The sequence below is a fragment of the Fukomys damarensis genome, unplaced genomic scaffold, assembly GCF_012274545.1.
Source record: "Fukomys damarensis isolate Sample0158 unplaced genomic scaffold, DMR_v1.0_HiC HiC_scaffold_5, whole genome shotgun sequence".
Lineage (NCBI taxonomy): Eukaryota > Metazoa > Chordata > Mammalia > Rodentia > Bathyergidae > Fukomys > Fukomys damarensis.
Window position 1 is genome coordinate 74,391,787 of NW_022900917.1, and position 24,358 is coordinate 74,416,144.

The 24,358-nt window shown below is 36.1% G+C and overlaps 1 protein-coding gene across 1 annotated transcript in view; it reads left to right on the forward strand.

The window, feature by feature from the left end:
- The first annotated feature begins 6 nt into the window (after positions 1-6).
- Positions 7-24,358, forward strand: part of Efr3a (EFR3 homolog A) — a 94,973-nt gene continuing 70,621 nt past the window's right edge. The window contains exon 1 of the mRNA XM_010642879.3: positions 7-22. Coding sequence (XP_010641181.1) covers positions 13-22 — 10 coding nt within the window. The 5' untranslated portion in view covers positions 7-12. The remainder of the gene's footprint in view (positions 23-24,358) is intronic.

Sequence of the window (24,358 nt, forward strand, 5' to 3'; positions counted from 1 at the left end):
CTCAGGGTCACCATGCCTACCCGTGAGTGGCCGGCGGGCCGGGCCGGTTGGAGGGCGTTGGGGCGGCGCGTGGGAGAGCCTGGCAGCGCTAGCGCGCTGCTGGTTTCGTTTCGTTTTTCTTCGCTTTGTCTCCCCTTAACCTTCCCGAGGTTGGCGCGAGCCCGTTGCACGGATGGGGCACCTGAGTCCAGAGCTCTGAGGGCTCTGGGCCCATCGATGAGAGCTGGTGCTAACCTTGACCTGTGGCACTTTTAAAGTTGGAGCCGCGTCCCCAGCCCGCCACACGGTTTAATGAGACGTCAAGGAAATGGTGGAAATATCTCCAGCGGGTCATTCTTGCCCCTTCACGCCGAGCGTCCCTGGTGGGAGCCCTGTCCTGCGCCCGCGCGGTCCCCCCAGCCCTGACCGTCGCCTCCGTGAAGCGCTCGGGGTCGCTGAAATGTGTGCTCTGTGGAACTTGTTAGACACGGGTACTTCCATATTCGCACAGGTAGCTAATTGAAATAACAATTCAGGGCACTTGCCTGGCCACGTCGCATTAAATTCCTCAGGAGCTTGGACCTCAGAACCTTACAATAATCATCCAAATGTCACTAGCCCGCTAAGGTTTGACAGTTTCTGGATTTTGGAAATTTTTTGGACGTGCTCGGTACAATAGTACTACTAATGACCTGTTTTAAAATGACCCAGATAATCACAGAGTAACTCTCAACTCCGTGGCTCCTATGAATATGTGCAGGCTGTACCTTTAACTCTTTACAGTTTTTCTTTTGTAGACCTGGGAAACAACTTCCATCTCAGCCTCAAGTACATGTTTTGTCTAGTTGTGGGTAAAGAGGATTTGTTTGTTAATATTGGAAAGATTTGTCTTTTAGTTATGGTAATTACTTTTAACTTCTTAAGCATGGAGTGGATTTTGTTTTCTTTATGCAGTAGTGGCTGACCTTAACTCTTCAGACTGCATCCATTCAGCAGTTTATATTTGTTTTATTCCTCTAGGTTAGAAGAATATCCTTTGACATCATCTTCCTTAATATTGTCAGTTTATTATTGGTGACTATTTCAGATTAGCATAGTACATACTCTACGACTGAGTAAAATTGTGCTACTGATAGGGTAGTGACATGAAACGAGGAGTATCTGCCTTTTCCTTTGCTGGTCGAAATTGTCAAAGTCGCTGGGATAGTGGAATGGCCAGTAGAACCTCTTAGAAGTTCTGTTTGTGGAAGTAATTTCAAACACACTAAGTGTATAAGCAGAGACTGAAAATTTATCATTTTCTTTAGGAATGTTTTTAGGGAGAAAAGTTGGTCCAAAAATGCGGTTTTATTATTTAAAATGTTAAATGGTGGAAAAATTATTTACATGCTTAGCCAGTTAATCCTGAAGAGTTTTAGCTAACCAAATGTAAGGCTTTTCTGTGAAGTGGAAGGGTTAGAGATGATCACAAAAGTCTTTATGACTCTAGAATTCAGAAAGCATTCCTCCGTCTAGATAGTAGAATTATTCTTTTGCTATTTTGTGGCTTATTTAGAACAGAGGTACTCAGCCATTGAAGAGGGTTCATAAGTAGAATCTAGGTGGTATAGCCAGCTGGTATGATATAGCCATATTAGCTAAGCAATTGTGTATCTTATGAATGTTATTTGTATCATTTGAGTTCTTTGGGAGATCCATAAACTCTTTGAAAAAGCAGCTACATGAAAGGAGGCCTCACAGGAAGTTGCTGAGGCACTGGAAGAATTCTCTAGTCTTGTCATTCTATTTTCAGCCTGTAGTTTGAAACAATTACTAGGCACAGATTTCAAGACTGTGTCACTGTGATCTTTTCAAACCTACACATTTGACACATTTTCATAAAGGCTTTTATTTCATTTTCTATTAAAAAAAGGACCATTAAGCTTTTGATTTTAAGTGTTTCCAAACTCTGAGTCAGTATTGAATTGGAAGAAATGTTAAAGCTTCTCAATGCAATCATTTTATTTTTGTAAATCAGGAGACTGAGGTTTGGTGAATTTTGATGACTACCATGAGGTCACATATGGAGCAGAATCTGGTATAGAAAATAGATTTGGGTCTTACAATCTGTTACCACAATAAGCATAGATAACTACTATTTTTATTTCTTTTTTATTAGCACTAAGTCCACAGTAGTTTAGCTTTTTTTTTTTCCTGAGTTGTGTTAAACATAGGCTTGATTAAAATTTAAATCAAAATTTCTGTGAGCTTACAGGAAGTTTCTCTTTTTTTTTTGTTTTGCAGTGCTGACAATTGAACTTAGGGTCTGTGCATGCTCTGCAAGGGCTCTCCCACTCAGCTACATATGCAGCCCTATGAGAAAGCTTAACATTTCCCTTGGCTTCCACCTCATCACAGGAATCTCTGGAAAGGCTAAAGATTCCATGGTGTCTTAGTTACTTTTCTCATTGCTGAAACAAAATACCCTACACCCAAAGTTAAAGAGGAAAAGGTTTATTTAGCTGCCGATTTGTAGAGGTTTCCGTCCATAATTGGCTGGCTCCAAGGCACAGTGGCACATGACAGAGGGGCAGCAGTTCATGGCAGACTGAAGGTAGCAGAACAGCAAGAGACTTAACAGTGACTTCCCTCCCCTGTTATTTTATTCAGACTACTTAGGGTGAGTAACACTCACACCCTTGATCCTAGTGTCCTTGAGCCTAGCATTGCACCATGAATCAATTCCAACATTACATGCTGTCGATCCAGCCACTTTTGGAAAAGCTTCACTTTCATTCACCTGTGGCTTTGATTATACTTGGTTATACAGGATGAAGTTAACTATTTAGTAAAGCACTTCTATAAGAGGGGCTCCTGAGTTCACAGGTCATGTACCTGGAAACTGGTCTAGTAAAATATGCTTTATTCTGTATGGAAAGTTGTTATATGTTGGGTGGAAAAACCAAACTCATAACCACTCTGTTATTAAACTATGCATTCCAGTAAACATATGTGAGTGATGTTTTCTTTTCTCATTTAGATATGGATATTGATACTGGGCATACTTATTGGGCTGTGATAATGTGGTCCATAAATGTGGTCCATGTTTATTTTGGATTTTTTTCTCTTGAATGAGACTAATTATTTTTAACATATTTTTCAATCAATTTTTATGATGTGCAGAATGAATTGTGGTCTGTAAAGTGTTTCTTTACCTTTGCAGACTTAACCGACAGTCATTTTACTGCCTTTTGTTTTCATTCATTCAAATTTTCATTCTTTTTCCCCCTCATTTCTCCCTTTTTTCTTTTATCCCTTTGCCTCCTTTCTTTATTTCTTTCCCACCTACCACCTTCAGATCCTGACAAAAACTGATGCTGACCTTTGGCCCTGCTTTGGTTGCTGCTGAGACCTTATCTTTCAATCTGCACCACTGCTGGGGACATGCAGGTGCATGGAAGATTATGTAGTTAAGGAGATGAGGCTGCAGGAGATAGGAGGCAGGCTTTGAAGGGTTCTATCTGCTGTGAAAAGAAACAGTGAATTTGATTGAAAATGTATTCAGACTGTCAAAATCATAATTACATTGGCTATTTTACAGGCATTCTAGCAGTTTTTTATTTAATGCTTATTTTATAAAGAGACTTAAATTTTGCTACTAGGAATTAAATATTGAATACTGGGATTGTATTCTATACAGTATTCTTGCTTTACTTAAATTATTTTATTTAACTCTCCCACTTTCAGGGAGGCCACATTTGATTTGCTTTAGAAATGAAGAGCTTGAGGTTCAGGAAAATTAAATAAAACACCAATGACAAGTAGTAGAGCTGTGACTGGAAGTATCTCTGTCTGATTTTAGAGTATCAAGTTGTTTTATTCATACTTCACTTTCAGAACCTTGCAGGAGTTGAATCAGATCCTGTCATCTTTTAACTCTGTCACTTTTGCTTACCACTGTGCCTAATTGCATAATGGAAACAATAAATATTAAATAAATGGGTGATTGAATCTTAACTGGAGTCAGAGGAGTGATCATTTTTTTGGGGGAGACTGTAGTAAAAGTTTTATAATGTATGGTTAGGTGCTTAATGGACCTGCCTGTAACTTTTTAAACCCTGAGACAAGAACAACTTATAAATCACAGTCTAAATGAGAGGTTTTCAGCCTTTGCACTCTGAGCATCTTAGACTGGATAATAGTTTGGTGGGAGGTATGCCAGTAGGGTGTTGGCCTAGGCATTGTAGGATGTTTAGCAGCATTCTTGGCCTCTACCCACCAGAAGACAATGGTAATCCTCCTACAGTTTCCCCCAAAATTGGTAAAACCAAAAATGTTTCCAGAGATTGCCAGAAGTCCTCTGGGGGACATAACTATACCTGGTTTAGAAACCCTGGTCTAAATACTGAAATTGTGCAGGTCAGCTGTACCCATGGACTAGGCTGTTTTCCTCTGTGGGGTCCTCAGCCCAGAGAGCGATTCCTTCTTAAGTCCAGAGGCCCAAGCAGCCTGCAGGTCAGCAGTGATTTCTTTGGGCAGAAAGGGTCTTCCCTTACCCGGGATGAAAATTGACCCTGTCATGTTTCTTCTTTGTACTAAGACTGTACCATCTTAGTAGTTGTGCAGATGGGAAGAGGAAGGCCAGTTTTCTGGGGCTCAGTCCCCAGAAACTGGGAGCAGCTTTACACAGAAATAGCTGGAGCCATCTTGTCTTGATTTGCTAAGGCAATGATTGTCAGTATCACCACCCTGTCCCTTGCCTCATGCACATACCCCTATAAAAGAAAGAAAATCTTTGTTTTGGGAGACAGAGCTCTTTTTGTAAGTCAGTGAAGCTACTAATTCTAAGGATAAAACCACATTTTACCTGTTAGTTGCTTTGTCTAACTCTGTTGTGGACTGATGTGGTCATTTTCAGTGTTCCTGTGAGAGTGGACAGGTATGATTCTGTTTAGGCCATATTTTCCCTTTGGCATATTTATTTACCTATGTCTATATATTAGAATGGTTCTAATTTTTATTAAGGAACCATTACTCAGATATTTTCATCATACCTTTGAATCATATAGCGCTTTGAACATTTCCCTTATAGGCTCTGGTTTTTTATTGGTATAGACTTGGAAATGGCCTATATACATACCCATTAAATAAATGAATGGATAAAAATATGTGTTTATATATAGTGGAGTACTACTCTGCCATAAAGAAAGATAAACTTTAGGCATTTATAAATAAATGGGTGCATTTTATTTATTTATTTTTTATTTGTTTTGATATGGAGGATCGAACTCTGGACCCTGTGTTTGTGAGGTAGGTGGCAGAACCACTGAGCTAAGCCCCCGGCCCAATGGATACCATAATATTAAGTGAAATAAATCACACACACAAGCTTAAATATTGCATTTTCTCTTATATATTTATATTATAAATTTCTCATAATTTCTCAAATTATAAAGAGCACAATAAACATAGGTAATAGGAAGTAGGGAGCTCTTTTCTCAAAATTGGAAAGGGGACAAGAAATGGAAGGAGCAGGGAAGTGCGGGGGGAGGCAGAGATGAAAAAAGAATTAAGATGTGGTTATGTACGTGTACCAGCTTATACAATAAATGAAATTGTTATGTACTGCAAACATGTACTAATAAAGAAATTGATGGTAGGGTGCAGAAAATCTCAAAGTGGCCTCCAACAGCTTCAGGAATGAAAGAGTGGACCAGAAAGTAGGGTATAAGCTGTTTTTCTGGTTTAAGAGTCTTAGACATTTTTGCTAATTTTTCCCTGATTGGACTCTGATGAAAACCATAATTCTCCAGAAAAAACATAGATTCTCATAGTTCACACACAGATTTTGCTTATAATTTGAAGTGATTTAGTGTCAACATTGAGATGAATCCCTTGGAAAAACAATTTATTACCAGAGTGACAGTTAATGTTATTTGCTAAATATGTCATCCAGTTCTAAGTGCTTTATTTTTCTGCTTTTGTTTTTTCCCTAACTTTTTAAATGTACCTTTCGTTGTTTTTTTCTAAGCTCTTTCTGTAAGTCTATTGAAATCTTTCAGTAAGTAGACAGATATTACTTCTGAAGAGAGTTAATTTCAGAATTATAGGATCACCGAGCAAAGATTTAAGAGAGGAAAAAAAAAAAAAGTAGAAATTTGGAATACGTAGGGTCATTTAATCCCATTACTGGAGGAGAGTGAAGCTAGCACAGGTTATCTGTGTCTTGTGAATGAAGGGTGATTGAACATTGTGAGAGAGGACTGTTATAAGTATCATGGGTAATGACTTGAAGGTCAAAACTAGTATCAAATAGAAAAATTATTAGAGCATTTATACAAATCTGAGAGCAAAACACTGCTGATCTGTATGTTTAGAGTACAAACCTGCATTTATTATAAAAGATAGTATAATGATAAAGATTTTGAGGGCAGTGGTTCAACTTCATTAATAAAAGCTAATTAAAGCTAGAATCATTTTTGTTCTGTCATGTTACCAAGACTCTTTAACAATAGCATGCAAGGACACTTTGATGCAGTAGAAAAGGCAGAAGTATAAATTGGTTCAGCTTTTTTGGAAAGCAGTTTGGCAGTATATTATCAAATGCTTTAATAATATTTATGCCCATTGGCCCAGTAATTTCACCTGTGGGGATTTTCTTCATTCTAAAGGTGGGGCAGCAAGGATTTTGAATCAAGACGTCTCTCACAGTAATAGTTATAAAATAATGAAAATTCAGAAAAGTATATCCAATAATGGAAAACCCATGCAAATTGTTAGAATATTCTTACAGTGTGCACTTATTTAAAATGGTTCTTATAAAGGTGTGGTTAAGATTTTAATTTTTTACTTTCTCTAATTTATGTCTTCCAGATTTTCTACAGTTCGCATTCTGGAAGAGAAAAAGTATATTTAAGATGCTTTTTTTTTTTTTGGTACCAGGGATCGAACTTGGGCCCTTGTGCTTGCAAGGCAAGCAGTGGAACCACTGAGCTAAATCCCAGGCCCTTAACATGCTTTTTACAGCTTTAACATATTTTTTTTTTCAAAAACCTGAAATAAAACATTTAAATAGTGCACTGAACTGCTTCATCCTTTAGCCTGTAGAACAGAACTTTGAATAACCCTTTGTATAGTGTTGACTGTTTATACTGGTTTAGGAAAAGAGTACATCACTGTCTGATTGCTGTCATATGCTAGGAAATGTAAAATTCCGAGACTAGTTGGGACTGGAGCCAACACTGGAAAGGCTGAGGCAGGAGAGTGGCTGTGAGTTTGAGGTAACCCTGTGCTTCATGTGAGTTCACCGCTTCAACTCCATAGTTAGACCGGGTCTCAAAAAACCAAAACTAAACAGAAAAATTCCAAGAATGACTTGAGCAGTGATGGGAGTAGGAAGCAGAATAATAGTGCTTTTACTGAAAGGGGGTTTGCGTGCCCTTTCGGGTGCCCTTTCGGGTGCCCCTTCCTGATTAGGCCACTCACACACCGAGAGGTCTGGTAGGAGATTTTTATTGTAGAGGCGAGCAGGAGGCAGGAAGGAGAGAGAGAGAGAGAGAGAGAGAGGAAGAAAGAGAAGAGAAGAGAAGAGAGGAGAGGAGAGGAGAGGAGAGAGAGGAGGAAGAAGAAGCAGAAGGAGAGAGAACAAAGAAAGGAAGGTCCTTTTATCAGTTTTGGGGTGGGCTATTGTTTATTTATGAGGAGTGAGCTACTTTTAACCTATCACAGGCCAGGTTGCTTTTATGGGTCCGGCCCTGCAGACACAGGTTTCAACTTTCCTGGACCATTGTGGCCTTGGAGGGAGGGAGGGAAACCAGAGATAAGGGCATGAGGTCATTTTAGGATCCAAGATGTACCAGGAGAATGCGGCCTGTGAGGCGGCATCACAGCATACTTTAACATGATCAATTCCCTAATATTTACCTTATCATTTTTTTAATATATGAAATAATTTTTGCCTCATTGGTAGTTTTAATCTGAAGCTGAAAGTTTGAGATGAATTGTTATGTGGGAGTTCAGTTTATTGGGAGTTTGTGGGTGTTCTTGCTACATTTTTGGAACGATTCTACTTTGCAGAGTGAATATGGCTGTGAGGAAGTAAGATCACAAAATGAATGTTGGCAATTCCTCCTGTGATTAATATGTCAAAGTTGTCAAAATTCTGTCACTGTGTGTGCCATGTTCATTCAGTTCTTGAAATGAGCCAGCTTTTGAGTATAACTAAGCTGATGGGAACTAATATTTTTTTCTTCGTTCTATGTGTGGTATCATATCCCTTCTTTTGCATTCCATTTATTGCTCACCTAACTTTAGGTGTTATTAGATATTATAATTCTAATTTTTTATTGAAGAAGCAATCACTAAGGTTTTTCTCCATTGTACCTGCAAATAAAATTTACCTATTCTAAAATTAAATCTTTTTTTCTGTAGCCTTCAAGAAGTGTTTTATCCACCTCTTACTATTTTGTTATTCTTAGTTGATGAGTTGTTCAGCTACACATTTTTTATTACCTGACCTTCACAGCTTTTCTTTCTGCAGTAGTTTTCTGGATTATGCTGAGTCTTGTTCACATCCTTGCTATTTAATTGGCTTTTTTGAACAGCTATCTTGGCAGTTTGTTACCTAGTTCTCTGCTGTGGTTGCAGTTAACTTTAAATGGATCTCACTCCTGCTAAGCAGAAAAATGAAATGTAAAGAAGGTCCATTACCATTGTCAGTTCCTAGGATGTCAAAAAACTGCTTTGCAGAGGTACACTGCCAGACTAAAGGAACTGCATGCAGGTTCAGAGGAGGGACCCAATTATAATACTGTCTCAGATTTGTTTAAGAACTTGGGAGTGTTTTTATTGGTTATTTGACCCACTCAGTGGAAAAAAGAGAGTATCTCCTAGAAATATTATATGCATTGAATTGATTATTTTGTCCATTTGATTTCATTACAGAACTGGCGTTGACTATTTTTAAAAAGCAGATAGGATCTATGTTTTAGAATCAAAAGCTCTGTAATCTAGAGGCAAAATCAAAGCCATTTAGCTGATCGTGTCTGACCCATTTTGCTCTGATGAATTCCAGCACTAGAGATTTTATAATCTCTCCTTGCAGTCATTTCAGTCATAGGCACTGTCAGTGTATTGATCAGCTTTTACATCACTGAGTACCTGACACTGACTACTTAAGAGAGGAAAGGCTTATTTTGGCTAATAGTTTGAGTGGGTTTATGGTTGCCATATTCAGCAGGTTCCAAGGCAGAAACAACGTGGTGAAAGAGGGCTTGGTGGAGGAAGCAGAGCGAGAGAGGAGAAGCTGGGGACAAGAACTCACCTTTCCACCTCACACCCCCAGTGATGCTTCTCTTCCAACAGCACATTCAGTTATGTACTCGTCCAGGTTAATCCACTGATGAGAATATTGCCATGATGATCCAGTCACTTTCCAAAAACCTCACCTCAGTATACATCAGACTTTTGCAGAAATTTTATATCTAAACTGTAACAGTCAGTAAGCTCTTGGAATCACAAATATTCTTCTACTTTTTATTTTCCTGTTTCTTTTAGGGTTTTATTCATCTAGTCAGTATAATGGATATTAATAAAAGAAGCACAGGCTACTGTGAAAACAGAAGCAAGGTTGGAGGGAAAGCAATGCAGAGATTATGAAAGTATAATAGTCTGTGGAGTAGGCTTTGGACTTGGTGGTAGTGGGATGGATTGCAGTGGACAATTAGGAACACTGTGGAAGAAATACAGTTAATAGGATTTATTAAATGAAAAGTTGAAGGAGTCAAGATACCCTTTTGGGTTTCTGGCTTTATCATGAGTGAATTGTTCTGATTGCATACTGGGACTTTTGGAGGAGGAGCATTTTTGGGGACTTGAGATAAAATGAATGTACAGTGCCTTAAAGACATTTAAGGTTCATTTGTAGGGCTAACTATATAAAACTACTAAAGGATGGGTTGTGAAGAGACTGAAGGAACAGGCTAATTTAAGGATGGAGTGAGGCAGAAGAGCTACAGAGAATAGGCAGGACAGTTTTAAAACAAATACCATTGTAACAAATGTTTGCATGGCAAGAGATATGACTCAAATGATAATCTGTTTATTTATAATTTAAAAAAGAAAAAGACAGTCTGGTTCTGTTTGATCTGATGTTATGACACAGAATACAATTTATAAGTGTTCGGGAAAAGTGTTTTAAAATCTTGGATGTAAAGGTAATTGTTGTGTTTTTAGCTATGGTACATACTATCCTGTACTTAATATCCTTAGTCCTATCTCTACTTTTAGCGATGGAGGAGGAGATCATCAAATTACATTCAGGTGGGAGGAGGTAAAGTGATTGTGCAGTTTCCAAGTAGACATAGGGCAGCTTCACATATATAACCTCTAAATAAATCATACGGGAGCATGCTGCCATTTATCATCTCATTGCTGTGTTGTTTGAATCTAATTATAATGTGTATTTGTGAAGGAACAGAATGGCTTGCTGGAAGCAGATACAAAGCTTATGTAAAGTTAGTAAGGACTTGCTTAATTCAAACAACAGAGTGGCACTTAGAAAACAAGCTAGCATAGGAGCACGTTAGTGAACTCCTGGGAATTTCCTGTAAGAATTTTTTCCTCGTAAGGTGCTAATACTGTTCTCCTTTCCCTCCCAGTCCCTTCGTTTCTGTGTTTGCTTGGCATAACACAGTAAATAAGCTCTCTTTCCTCTTTTCAGCAATATAGAAGTTTCGCTACTTTCGTTTTGATGAGCCTACTCTGTCTGATAGGGTACAGCATGTTCATTAGAGGTTAAAAATTGTAATATCCCTTTGTACATTGGTTCCAGGAATATTAGGGAAGGATGAATATAATGAAGTGTAGGTTAGCTGTTGGTGTTTTGCCAAAAATGGCAGTTGATTTAACATTCCTAGTGTTTTTATTTAAACTACACTGTAGGGCTGGGGATTTAGCTCAGCGGTTCGGTGGCCTGCCCTGCAAGCTCAAGGACCTGAGTTCAATCCCCGGTACCAAAAAAAAAATAATAATAATAATAATAAAATAAAAAAATAAACTACACTGTAATTCAGCCTCTCCAAGTGAACTCTTCTAATTACTGTATTTGCATAGATGAGATAGTTTTCTATTTGTACTTTTCATTTTCACAAATAAACTTTTTGTACTTGTGGTAATAAAATGAGTACCATAAATCTATAAAGCTTTCCAGAGTCTTTTTTTGCATATAAAGCCACAGAAAATGTTTGTTTTCTTGTATTCCATGTATCAGTAGTAATAACCACTTGCCCTTGAGGTAATGTAGTGACACAAGGGAATCTCACAGTAGCCTCAGCTTTTGGTTTATGATTTATTTAAAATTACTGAATAAAAAAAAATTTGTCTTAAGAGTTTTAACCTAAAAACCAGTCTTTTGTGTACACTGTGACGACTATGTATGATAACAAATAGGTGAAAGTTGAGGGGAGGTCTTAGGCTTTTGACTTGGTGTTACCCAAACTCATGTCTGGAATTAATATAAAATATTTCTAAAGTTGCTGTTTTATTTGGAAGTTTTAAGAGACTGTATCAAACACTGAACCTTAAAGGTTTGAATTAATAATTAGTTCTTTGCTAAGCCTGCCTGACAAATCCTTTTATATTTTGTAACCTTCAAACATTAGAGAAATTATTTAAAATGGATATTGTGCTTAGATATATAGTTAGAGTGCTGCTACATTTTTCTTCAGTTACTGTTCAACCAGACAATATAATCATCTCAATTCAAATGAAAATCTTTTAACATATGGCAGAGATGCTGTGGGTGTTGTGGAATCTATAAGAAGAAGCAGTGCTGTTGGAATATTAAATATATTTCTTCTAAAAATAATTTTGGAAGTTACAAACACTCCCACATATTTAACACTCTTGTTACTCTGTAACTAATGAGGAAGTAAGATTTGTTGAGATTTAAATAGTAGGAGAACTGTGAAGCTGTTTAAATTTTGTCTAAAATTATATTTTCTACTTGTAAAATATTCAGAGGACTTATAATTAAAGATAACCCAAACCAACCTATTAACTGAGGAAGAGCCTAGTTGTTGCCCATGATAGATTCTTTATGCTCATATTAGTGGCAGGTTATCTTTTGATTTGAGGATTTTTTTTCCCTAAGTTATAATGCCTTCATTCAAGTAGGTACTGTATTTTTCAGTTTTTTTGTAGACCTCAGCTAAAACACTGTAGAAAACTCTACTTCTGTCTTGTTTGTTGTTGTCATTGTTTCTTTTAAAATTCAAGTTTGCCTTGTAGACTTTAAGGTAGCAGTAGTGTTTTTAATTGTGTCTTTGGTAGTAAATATGTATTAAAGTCACTGAATATGTAGGGTAACCAGAGATTCTTTTTTTAAAAAAATAGCTTTATTGACATATAATTTTTAGACTAAATTAACTGTAAAATTTATTTTTGTTTAGAATATGGAGAGATTTCATCTTTATGTTTAAACAAGACTTACCTGAGCAGTTATTACAAGTATAAATTCACCAATTTACCACGTTTCCTTGCCTGTAGATTTTGGTTCAGTAGGACTCACACTTGAAATGAAAGAGTCTGAAAACTCTTAATTGTCAAAGAGACTTTTTATTCCTGGATTTTAAAATGTATTTTGTATATTTAGAATTTTAAATACTTGCAAGTATCCAGTATCAGATTACTGCAATTGCATTACAAGCATTTTTGTTCATGGGAGAGGTGAATTAAGTGGATTTTTCCTCCATATGCTCAAATTCTAACAAAGCAAAGGATTGTTACTACAAAATAGAAAATGGACTGTAAACTTCAAAACCAGAGCTTGCTTAAGGATGGCCTTGCTGCTAGAGTTCTGTGAAAGGTTCATAGAAACACTTTCATTATTTTCCTTGTTTCTTTTGGAACACTCTTGCCCCAGAGTGTTTTGGTGTAGTAAGCTGAAATTAATAGTGCATCTTAGGTGGGGAAGTTGTAAGACATTCTAGACCCTAGATGGCAGTGGGCAATTGAGTGTAAAATGTTGCACTTGTCTCCTTTTCTGAAGGGATGTGCTTGAATGCTTCTTTTTCATTTTGTTCATGGACTGGTATTCTGGGAGATCACCAGTATCTTGTGAAGTTACTTCACAGTGGAACAAAGTTAGACATCCCATTATAGGGACTTTTAAAGCTCACAGTAACCTATAATAGGAAAATATGAGATTCTCAGGTGGGTTGTCTCTTTGGCATTCTCTACCATTTGATTTGATTTTTGTACTTCTGTAATGTATAATTTTTTGGCAACTGCATGTATTTTGACCATGTTGCTTGAGTCACCAAATTAGATGATTTAGATTTTTTTCTTCCTTTTTTAAAAGAGCCGACAGGAAGTTAGTATAGTATATAGAATGGTAAGAGTACAGGCTCTTAATTCTATAATCACTTCTAGTTCTATAACCTTGTCCAAATTATACTTGCTTTTCTGATTCCCTATTTGTAAAATGTAAATGACAGTACTTACCTTATAGTGTTATTCTGAGAATTAAGTAGGATAAAATCTAGAATATAGTGAACACTATAAATGTTTCATTTATTGTATGTATTCAGAAAGAATGAAAATGGTAGATGAGAAGGATAGATAAAGAGTAGGGATTCTGGCTATAGATTAGGCTGTAAAGTCATGTGGGACCCAGAAGTGTTCTGATCTTCCATTTTGCATTTTATCCAGGAGACTAGAATTTGTGCCTCTGCAGAACACTTGGATTTATTATGTTGTAGTGTGCTAGTGTTATAAAAAGTACTCAAAGCCCAATGGTTTAAACAATAGGTTTTGGACCTAGAAGATAATTAAACAACATAGTAAATACTTCTGGGACCTAGAGGATCAAAATCAAGGTTTCGACAGGCTTGGTTCTTTCTGAAGGATGTGTTCCAAGCCTCTTCCTGGCTTGTAGATGGCTATCTACCTGAAATTCTTCCTTTGTGTGTGTGTGTGTGTGTGTGTGTGTGTGTGTGTGTCTGTAAATTTCCCTTATTTTAAGAATACCAATCATAACTGGATTAGGACAGATGGTGAACCTTTTTAGAGTTTACAGTGATAACAAACAGCCAGTGCAGCCTTAGGTTTGCTATCATGGGATTAGGACCTGGCCCAGTGATGGCATCCTAACTTGACTACCTTTCCAAAGACCTTATCTCCCAGTTTAGTCACATTCTATGGCACCTAGAGTTCAATAAATGATGTAGGGAGGTGTGATACAGTTCATTCCATGAAGTGAAACTTTTTTTTTTATAGTTGAACTTACTGTTCTGCACATTCTATTATGTGAAATCTTACTTATATTCATTTCCTGGAGTTACTTTTCTCTTGTAGTTTGGGAGTCCAGAAATCCTAAGTTGATTGTCTTACATTTGCTGGCAGTCCTTGGATTTCCTTGACTGGTTTGGCAGCAAGTCTTTCCCTTTGTCTTCATATAACCTTCTTTGTATACTTCTCCATATTTTTCTTATAAGGATTAGATTGGATTGGGTTGAGTTGAAGTGAATTGAGTTGAGTTGAATTGAATGGAAGACCTACACTCATTCAGTTCAGTGTGACCTCATTTTTATTTGATTACATGTACAAAAACCATATTGCAAATAAGATTATAGTTTTACATACTAGGTTTAGGACTTAAGTGTGTCTTTAGGGAACACAGTTCAACCTTCACCACTTGTTCATTGCTTTTTAAAAAATCAACTTTTAGGGAGCTGGAGATTTAGCTTAATGGCACTCCGTCTGCCTCACAACCTCAAGGTCCTAAATTTGATCCCTGGAACTGGGAAAAAAATAAAATAAAAATTTAAAAATCGACTTTTAACTTCTGCCTTTACCCCTCTAGTTATTCCTAATAGACCAGTTTGTTTTGACAGATTAAGATACTATACTTAAGCTTGACCACTCAGATTTCTCTCCTTTTTTCTGACTCTTACCCTATTGCTGTGGCTTTTCAGGAATTTAATTATACTTTTTAAAAATAACTCTTAGTCCTACTAGTTCAACATTTTGTTGGAAACTGTTAAGTTCACTCTTTCTTGTTTTATCAGCTCATTTGTAGAAGTGCTGTTTAAAATTGTTGAATTTTCTATTTTATAACAGATTTTGCCTCTTGAAGTTTTTGTAATTGGAACTCATATCACCACTAAATGCATACTTTACCACTTTTTTATATACCAGTTTTTTTAAAAGATAAAGTTATTCTACAAAGAATAGCTTGAGCATTACATTACAATGAGAAAGTTTGAGGCTTATTGTAGAACCATGAATATTCACAGGTCTTACGTAAAAACTTTTATGTTTTGATTGGGGAGTAAGGTTGAAAAAGTAGAGATTGTACCCACGTTTGCCTCTGAAGATCAGCCTGTAAAGCATAAATAAACTGGGAGATCTTTATTTTCCCAGGGTATAACTGACTTCACTTTTTATAGTTTATGTCTATATGAACCTAAACAAGTTATTTATTGATCATATATATTTTTAAAAATAAGTATTTCAGATTTTTTAGCTATCCTCTTTCCAAAGTGTCTGGTAAATTGTGTGATCATTGATATTAATCTTTTGTATTCTCAACATCTATTCATATTTTTTCTAATACATTCATTTTGCCTTATATAAACTTCACAGCCTAAGACATTTGGGGAAATGTCAAGGTTTTTATTTATTAGTAATTTGACAAATTGGAAAATGCCACTTTCAGACAGATGACTTCTCAAAATGAATAAAAGGCTATTATTGTGAGTTTGGGTCTGAACTTCAAGCATTCGTCTGGTTTTACTATAAAGTTTTACTTACCAAGAACTTCAGTGGGTTTTCTTGTCACTTGCATGGCAAATTAATGCAGAAGGGAAGTGTCAAAGCGTAAAAGATGAGAAGAAATGAGTGCTGGTGTTAGATAACTGAGTCACAGCTTCTCACTTAACCTTTATCATCGGTATACCATAGAAGAATTCCTTTTTTTACCAAGCTATCAATCTCAAGGGCTTTTGTTAGGAAGCAGATTTCTTTGACTTACAAATAAGTGGTAACAAAGTGGATATGGATGAAATAGATTTTGAAATTGACATTAATAATTTAGTGAGTTTCTTTGAGTAATTAAAAATTCAAAGTCTGTAGCTCATAGATTGGCAATTTGATATTTGTGTTCTAAGTTCCCAATGCTTTAACATAATTGTATTTTGCTGAGAGCTGCTGTCCAGATAACTCTTCTCAGGTCATAAAAAGTATGTCTATTAAGATATTTCATGAAAACTACGGACCAGTATAGAGGCTGTAACCAAAGTATGATTATTAACTTTTCATGCCATAGAAATCATTTCTGTATACCTGTGAGTGATTTTATGTCCACAGAAATAACATTAGTAAGATGAAAGCTATTTTAAGAGAGATTTGAAAATCTGATTTTATTTTTTAAAATTTACTCTTTATGCTGCTTTAAATATATTAAATGCTATCTATTTTGGTACAGTTGTCTTAAACCAGATTTTAATCAAAATGTCTCTATATATTACTTTATCCTTGATGCTGCTTTTTCCTTCATACCTGTAAAAATGACAATCTTAAAAATTTTCACCAAGTTAATTAATTAATTAATTTATATTTTGGATTTTTGAGACCAGGTCTCACTATGTTGTTCAACTGACCTTGTGAACTCACTCCTTAGCCCAGGTTGACCTTGAATTTGTGATCCTCCTGTCTTAGTCTCTGGAGAGCTGGGATTATAGGCATGCACCACCATGCCCAGCTCACACCAAGTATTTTTTAATCCTTTGACACTAATCTCATATCTCCATTATTTTCTTCATGTTCCTACCCTATTCACTTTAGCCACATGTACATGAACTAAAATTTTGAGGTGTCTATCATCTGCCTCACAAGTGCAAGGTCCTGAGTTCCATCCCTGGTGGAAAAAAAAAATTGAGGTGAGAGAATTATATGTATAGCTATTTTTGTATAGCTGTTGTAAATACATCTTTTTGGCTTTTTTGTTTTTTCTTTAGGCACCAAGGCTAAATAGGCTAGTTATGTTACTACTCTAGAACATTCTTCATTTTCCTTAACTTTTTAGGAACCCATCCCCTCTATTCATTTTGCTACAATTCTTCTAAGGTTAGTTCAAAACTCAGATATCTTAAAATGAGAAAGTTTTCCTAATCAGTCCAATTTGCAAAAATCTTTTCTTCTGATCACTAAGAAATATCTATGCTAATGCACTAATGTTGATGCTTGGCTGAGCTCAATCTTGCCTACTCAAGATGTTTCAAGACTTTTTATAATGTAACTTGTCACTTGTCTTATATTTTATAATAGTAGGTTTTTCACCATTTCAAACATATAAGTTCTTGTAAAGTAATATTTTTATAGCTTTTTATACCTACCATAGTACCTTGCATAGTACTGAATGCTTGTTTACATTTAGTTTGAATCTTGAGAACAACTGGTAGTTGATCTTGTTTGGAAGCTCTGAGGAAACCATCAGTGGTTTTGACTTCTTATTTCCTGTTTGTGAAGGCATCAGAGATAGGTCTGCCCCTTTTTCACCTGCTATAGGTGATACTCTTTAAGGGAAGATTGAGTATCCCCTCCAAAATGCTTATGAACAGAAATGTTTCTGATTTCAGTTTTTCAGATTTTAGAGTATTCGCATATACTTTGCTAGTTGAGCACCTTCAATCTCAAAATCTGAAATGCTTGAAAATCTGAAACTGATCAACCATGTTGACACTCAGAATATTCGAATTTCAGAATTTGAATTTGTCTGTACTATAGCTGATGAAAACTTCTTAAAAAGATCTTTAATATGTCAAAGAGGACTCTACATTTCCATGGTTGCATTTTTCTTTCACAGAAAGGAAAAATGTTTAGAAGTATAGACATTTCTGGACTTTTACCCTTTCAAAATCTTTTACTCTGAAGTCTTTTAAAATTGCCCTTCAGGAGTTTATTGACCTCTGAGAATGATCAGTTAGTTAACTCTTTAAGTAGATCATAGTGGTGCCAGAGAAGAGAGCCCTAGGCCAGCTTTGTGTGGTTATGGAGGATAACTTCCTTGAAAAATAATGCTGGGCTGTGGCTGGGCGGTAAGTTAGATGAAGAAAGAACAGCAGGAGAAGAAGACTGTTCTATTCATGTACATTTGTTTGCTAGTGCTTCCATATATATATATATATATAAAATGACATTCAGAATATACATGCGCTATATCCAAATAATAGAAGTGTTAGCAGAGAGGCTAAATTCAAAGCTTTATGGTAATGACTAGAAGATGATTAAAGTTAACTTTCCCATACTTGAGAATTGTCCCTGGCAGTTTTCTTATATTCTTCATTGAAAAATATACATGAGAAGCTAATATTATTATATTAGGTGATCACTTGATGTTGATATGTTTCAGACACAGACGTAAGCATAGACAGCAAGACTATATGGCAGTACTTATTTATAAGGTGGTTGGTTAGACATATATACAAAATGAGAAAGATTTTAGTAAGACATTTTCTTAGAAACTAGATTGTGTTCTAACAAAGCACAAAGCATCAGTTAATTTATTCTATAATTTCATTAAGGATTGAGGCTGACTTTACTGATTTGTACTTTATAGCCCCAGTTTTTATTTCTAATTAGAAGTTGACATATCATTTGTTAATTTTTTACTCAGAGGAAAACAAAAACAAGTGAGCATACAAAAGAATAAGAATAGCCCTACCCTTATGAAACTACATGGGAACAGGTTAGGGAACAGATTCAAATTTGCTATTACAAAACCATGTAAGCCTTAACGAATTCTGGGTTTTTTTGTTTTTTTTTTAGAACTTCCTGTTTGTCATGTTTTCCCAAATTTTGACAATTCTGCAACCATAATCTTAAAATTGTCTATTGACAAAGAAAAAATCTGAAAACTAGAATTTAAAAAAGTTTATCCTGTGCATTTTGGCAACTTCTTGAAGCTATACAATCTTATATTTCTAGCACCTTGCGTTTAAGGGGTACTTCTAAACCTATTTAGATTAGTTGACTAGTCTTGCAACAAAGTGTTGTCTATCTTGGAAGAACTCTTCTGTGTTTCCCTATCTGTTATATTTAGATTAGTTGACTAGTCTTGCAACAAAATGTTGTCTATCTTGGAAGAACTCTTCTGTGTTACCCTGTTATTTTGAATGAGACTGGTGCCCAGTCTTGAGTCTGGTGGAAGAAGTCTGCTTTTAGCATATGCTTAGCATCAAATGCCAAGTGAAATGTGGGGTTTCTATAGACATTATAAGGTTTTTTATCTTCATATATTTATTTTATACAGCTTTACTTTTGCCATTTCCTCATCCTAGTCAATTATCTTACCTTTCAACATTGTCACTTTTCTCCTTTCTGGCACATAGTACCTGATGCCAACTTAAGAAAAGGTTTATTTTGGTTCACAGCTTGTAGAGGTTTCATTCCCTAGCTGGCCAGCTTCCAGGAACAAACAGCATGGCAGAGGAAAGCTGCTCATGTCACCATGGGTAGGAAACAGAACGGATCAAGGGTAGAAGAGCCAGGAAGGGACATATGCCCTTCTGGGATACACCCACAGTGACCCTCCTTTTCTGACCAGGCCCCAGCATCAAGCTGCCATAGCTCCCCCTTAACCCCATCATATTCCCTGAGCCCAACCTCTGAGTGTATGAGACTTTGAAGAAACATCCAGATAAAAACCATAACAAACATTTACTTAAATAACAAATGATAACCTTAAGTGTTACTTTAAGTAGAAGACTTTTATCTTACTAGAAACTGATTAAAGTACTGATAAAGTATGTTAGATTCTTACCCAGGACATTTTGTAATCATTTTTTAAAATAACTTCTCATTTTTAAAAAATTTATTAGTATATATTTGTGATATACACTGAATATATTCATTGTGGGTTATTGGTACATATACATATGGCATCTGACCCCCCTCCCATTTTCTACCTACTCTCCCTTCCCAGGTCCCCTTTCCATCTCCACAGTCTATCTCCTTTTTTCCTGTCGTCTTTTATTTTGTTCTTTAAGTTATTTATATTTCAGGTTTCCCATATAAGAGAAACCTTGTGATATTTAGCCTCTTCTGATTTATTTCACTTAGCTATATGCACTCAATGTCAAATTAAAAAGCTTCTGTACAGCAAAGGAAACAGGTAATAGTGATGAGACAACCTACAGAATGGGGAGAATTTTTTTGCCAGCTATTTCTCAGAGGACTAATATATAGAATATATAAAGAACTAAAGAAATTAGATCCTCCAAAAATAAGAGAACCTGTAATCTTATAAACTATGAAATCAGCTTGTCTTTGTCCACATTGTGTGTAGAATTAACGGTGATTTTTTCAATCTAGGTATTCTGGAATTGACTGTGTTATACTTTTGGCCTAAATATGTAGCCCATTTTAACATTTGAAATTACTGAAAAGTCATGTTTTCTTGTTCATTTAATAATGTTCTTAATATTTTTTCTGGTGTTTCCTCATACCTGGGGTTACATGATTGGGTGAGGGGGCTAGAGGTTGAACCCAGGACCTCCTCACTAAGCTACATTCCCAGACTTTTGATATTTTAATTTCAAAATAGAGTCTCCCAGAGTTGCTCAGTCTGGTATCCAATTCTGGATTCTCTTTCTCAGCCTCACAAAGTGCTGGGATTATAAGCCTGTTCTACCATGCCAAGCTTCACAGAGCATGTTTGAAAGTTCCTACCTCTTTTATTCATGTAATTGGTCCTTTTGTAAAGTACAAGATTTAAAATATTCTCCTTTGTTTTCTTTAACAATTTTATGGCTTTGTTTCCCATTTATCCAGTTGTCTTTTACTTCTGTTGATCATCTGTTACATGTTTGCCTTCCTTGGATTCTCTGTCTCCTAATCTTAACAACACATTATTTCGTGCTGTTATTGCAGTCAAAATTCTCTCTGCCTGTGATTATCTTCTTCCACCAGATTATGGACTACTAAAGCCGAGGGATTGTGGTTTGTATTTAAATTCTCCCACATTGAATTTAGTGCCTCAGGAAAGGTAGGCTTCATTAAATGCTTCTTTCAAAAAAAGAAACCAGACAAACAAATGAGGTTCAGTTATGTTTTGCCGATCTGATATTTTGTCTTTTTAATTCTATTTTTCAGTACCTAGGATTGAACCCAGGGGTACTTTCCAGCTGAGCTACAACACTAGCCCGATTGATTGATTGATTGATTGGTTTTTTGAGACAGGGTCTCACTATGTAGTTGAGACTGACCTAGAACTTAACTTATATAGCCCAGGCTGATCTCAAACTCACAGCGATCCTCCTGCCTCCCTGGGATTACAGGTATGCGCCACCATGCTCTAGCCCTTTTTAATTTCAGACAGAGCCTCTAAGTTGTTTAGGCTGGCCTTAAATTTGTGATCCTTTTGCCTCAGTGTCCTGAGTAGCTTGGGTTATAGGCAAGTGCCACCAAGCCTTGCCCAATGAGATATATTTCTGAAGCACATACATTCGTTGGCTTTTGGAGGTTAGCCGTCACACCTGTGAACTTTTCTGAATTTGAAACTAATATATAGAAATATAAAATTTAGTCTACTGCAAGTCAGAATAGTAACTTTATTACCAGGAAAACTGTTTGGAGACTACATCTTGCTCTTGGTCATCAGGCTTTCTACTACTTTCTCCAAAAACTAGACCTCCCACCAGTGTATTTAAGGAACATTCCCGGTCAGCCGAACAGAGTAAGCAGAAATTTGCAAGGTAGGCATCTTGAATCACACTTCTGTGTGGCCATCTGAAGAGATAGATTCAAAATGTGTTTATCACATAGAAGCAGGAAGAGTGAGTGACAGAATGCAAATCTGAAAGAAATCTTTGAAGGTTTGTTTATTGAATTCTGTTTGCTGGATCCTGTGCAGGTACTGAAGATTTAGAGCTGATATTTTAAGGCTTGCTCAGTTCCTTTTAGACTCACCAGAAAATAAGTCATTCTTTCTCTCTTATATGATAAGCAGAAGTCTTCCCTAGGAAAGATGAAGCCAGAGGGGTAGACTAATTTCTCAAGAAATAACCCTTTCTCGAGCCACTGCTTATGAAATAAATCCCAAGGATTATGGTATTTTAATTTTAAATTCATTTTTGGTTTTTTTATTAGTCCATATTTGCAGTATATGCATTCTACAGTCATCTTGGGGTACGGTTACATGTACGTAATACAACTTGCTTCCTTTTTAAAAATTATATTAATTTTTTTTTATTTTAATCCCCTTCCCCAGGATATGGTAATTTTAAGGACAAAATAGTGTGAAATACAGAGAAGCACACTTAGGAAAAGTGAAAAATTTGAAGGTTATATTGTAGAAGAAAAAAAGAGAAAAGTCATCATGATAATTTTAGTTTTGCTTTATTTATAATACCTGGCTTAGTATTTTCAAGGCCATTTAGGCCCTTATCCTGATTTATTTCCAGTGTAATTTTGCCAAGTGTTCACTTGTTCAAGTTGCTTAGAAAATTGACTCCTCAGAAAGTATAGTGAGTGATAACATTTGAAAGTAATGGGCAAGTTCCAGAGATCTCAGCCACAAATAACAGCACATTGTTGCTAGGGGTAGGTCTTTGTCATGTCAGCATCTCCTGTGCAGTATTTTCTTAATGTCCTTACATTTATAATTTCTGTCACTTATTTGGTAACCTATATAATGCTTTATAGCATTCAATTACTGTAACATAAAATGATCTTGTAGGTCATCCTACATTAGAACTTTTTATCTGTTGTATAATTTGATAAGGATAATGTCTCAAATACTTAAAGGACACAATACTGATATAGGACCTCCAAATGATATCGGGGAAATAATGTAACTTCCAACCAGCTAGATGTCTGATATGTTGAGTTTGTGTTCCCAAAATCAAAGAATGAATTCTGGTGAACAACAGAGGTTAAGAGTAGGAAATGTATATTGAGGGAGGAAGGTGTAGCTTCTGAGAAGGACAGGAGGGCATCTGAATGGATTGCCAGGGACCCCACTTCACAGGGAAGTTTTATAGAGCAAAATCACAAGGTGAGTACAATGTGGGACAACTGTGATCAACCAATAAGATTACAAGGAGAGCCACTTAGGTAATATTGATCCAATGGCGAAGCAAGTCAATGTAGCAAGTGTACATGGGAAGAACAAAGAATTTTTTTAGGAAGGGATGGATATGGAGGTCTTACTCATTGAGGCAACTGATGTTTCCTTAGACTTCATTGGGCCAGATCTTAGCACTTATCCCTTGGTGGAGTATGCAGGCATGGCCGTTTGTCTTTTTATTTATTTATTTATTTATTTTTTCTTTCTGGTACTGGGGATCCAACGCAATACCTTGCACTTGCGAGGCAGGCATTAGCACTGTTGAGCCCTGGCCCTAGTCGTTTGTCTTTATCTGGAGGCTATAACGTGTTCTTATCTCTAGCACTGAACCTCTCAGGGCCTGTCCCTATCTGACTGCCTATAATATTCCTTAGCTGTCAATAATAATAAAACAAAGTCATATGTATATTTAATTTTTAAAATATACAAAGAGTGGTTCTCCAGGGCAGTGGCTTCGAAACTTGGTTGTGCATGAGTCATGGTGGGGGCAGATTGATTTTTAGAAGAGTTCTGGTATTCTGTCCCAGGGATTGGTACAGAAAATCTTGAGAGTGGCTAGGACTTACTTTTTTTTTTTGGTACCAGCGATCTAACTTGGAACTTTGCACTTGTAAAGCAGGCAGCCGAACCACTGAGCTAAATTCCCAGCCCAGAACATATTCACTTTTAAAAGTTCTTCAGGAAATTATTCGGATGGGGTATAGGGCTCCATGAGAGAAGCATGGTATTTTGAAAATAAATACAAACAAGTTTTTTGAAAATGTAGATTTTGTTAGCAGTGGCATTTGTCCTCTGGAGATGTGTTGATGTTATTGGTGTGGTAGAAAAATCAACATAATCAGTACTATGTAATTCTCTCAAGCGAACAAAGGTCAGTAAATTAAGAGACCGACGACGGTAAATTCAGTCATTTACCATATTATGATTTTATCTGCATCTATCTTTTGATTTTAGTGAGGGAATTATCTATATTTACTGTAGATCAGGTTCTTGAATCTTGATGTATTTTTAAGGTAGAAGCCAGTTTTATAAGTTCTTTGTACATTACTGATTTGCATTAGTATCTTGAATATAGTAGATATCATAAAATGTTTTTAATTGAAGATTCAAGTAATGAACTTTTAACAAAAATTACTACATTACTGTATACTAGAAAAACAAGCTAGATCAATGTGTAGGTTTTTTGTTTTTTTTTTTCAATCCAGTCTTTCTCAGGCTTCATGCTTTCTTCTTTTCCTTTTTTTTTTTTTTTTTATTTTTTCTTTTTTTTCC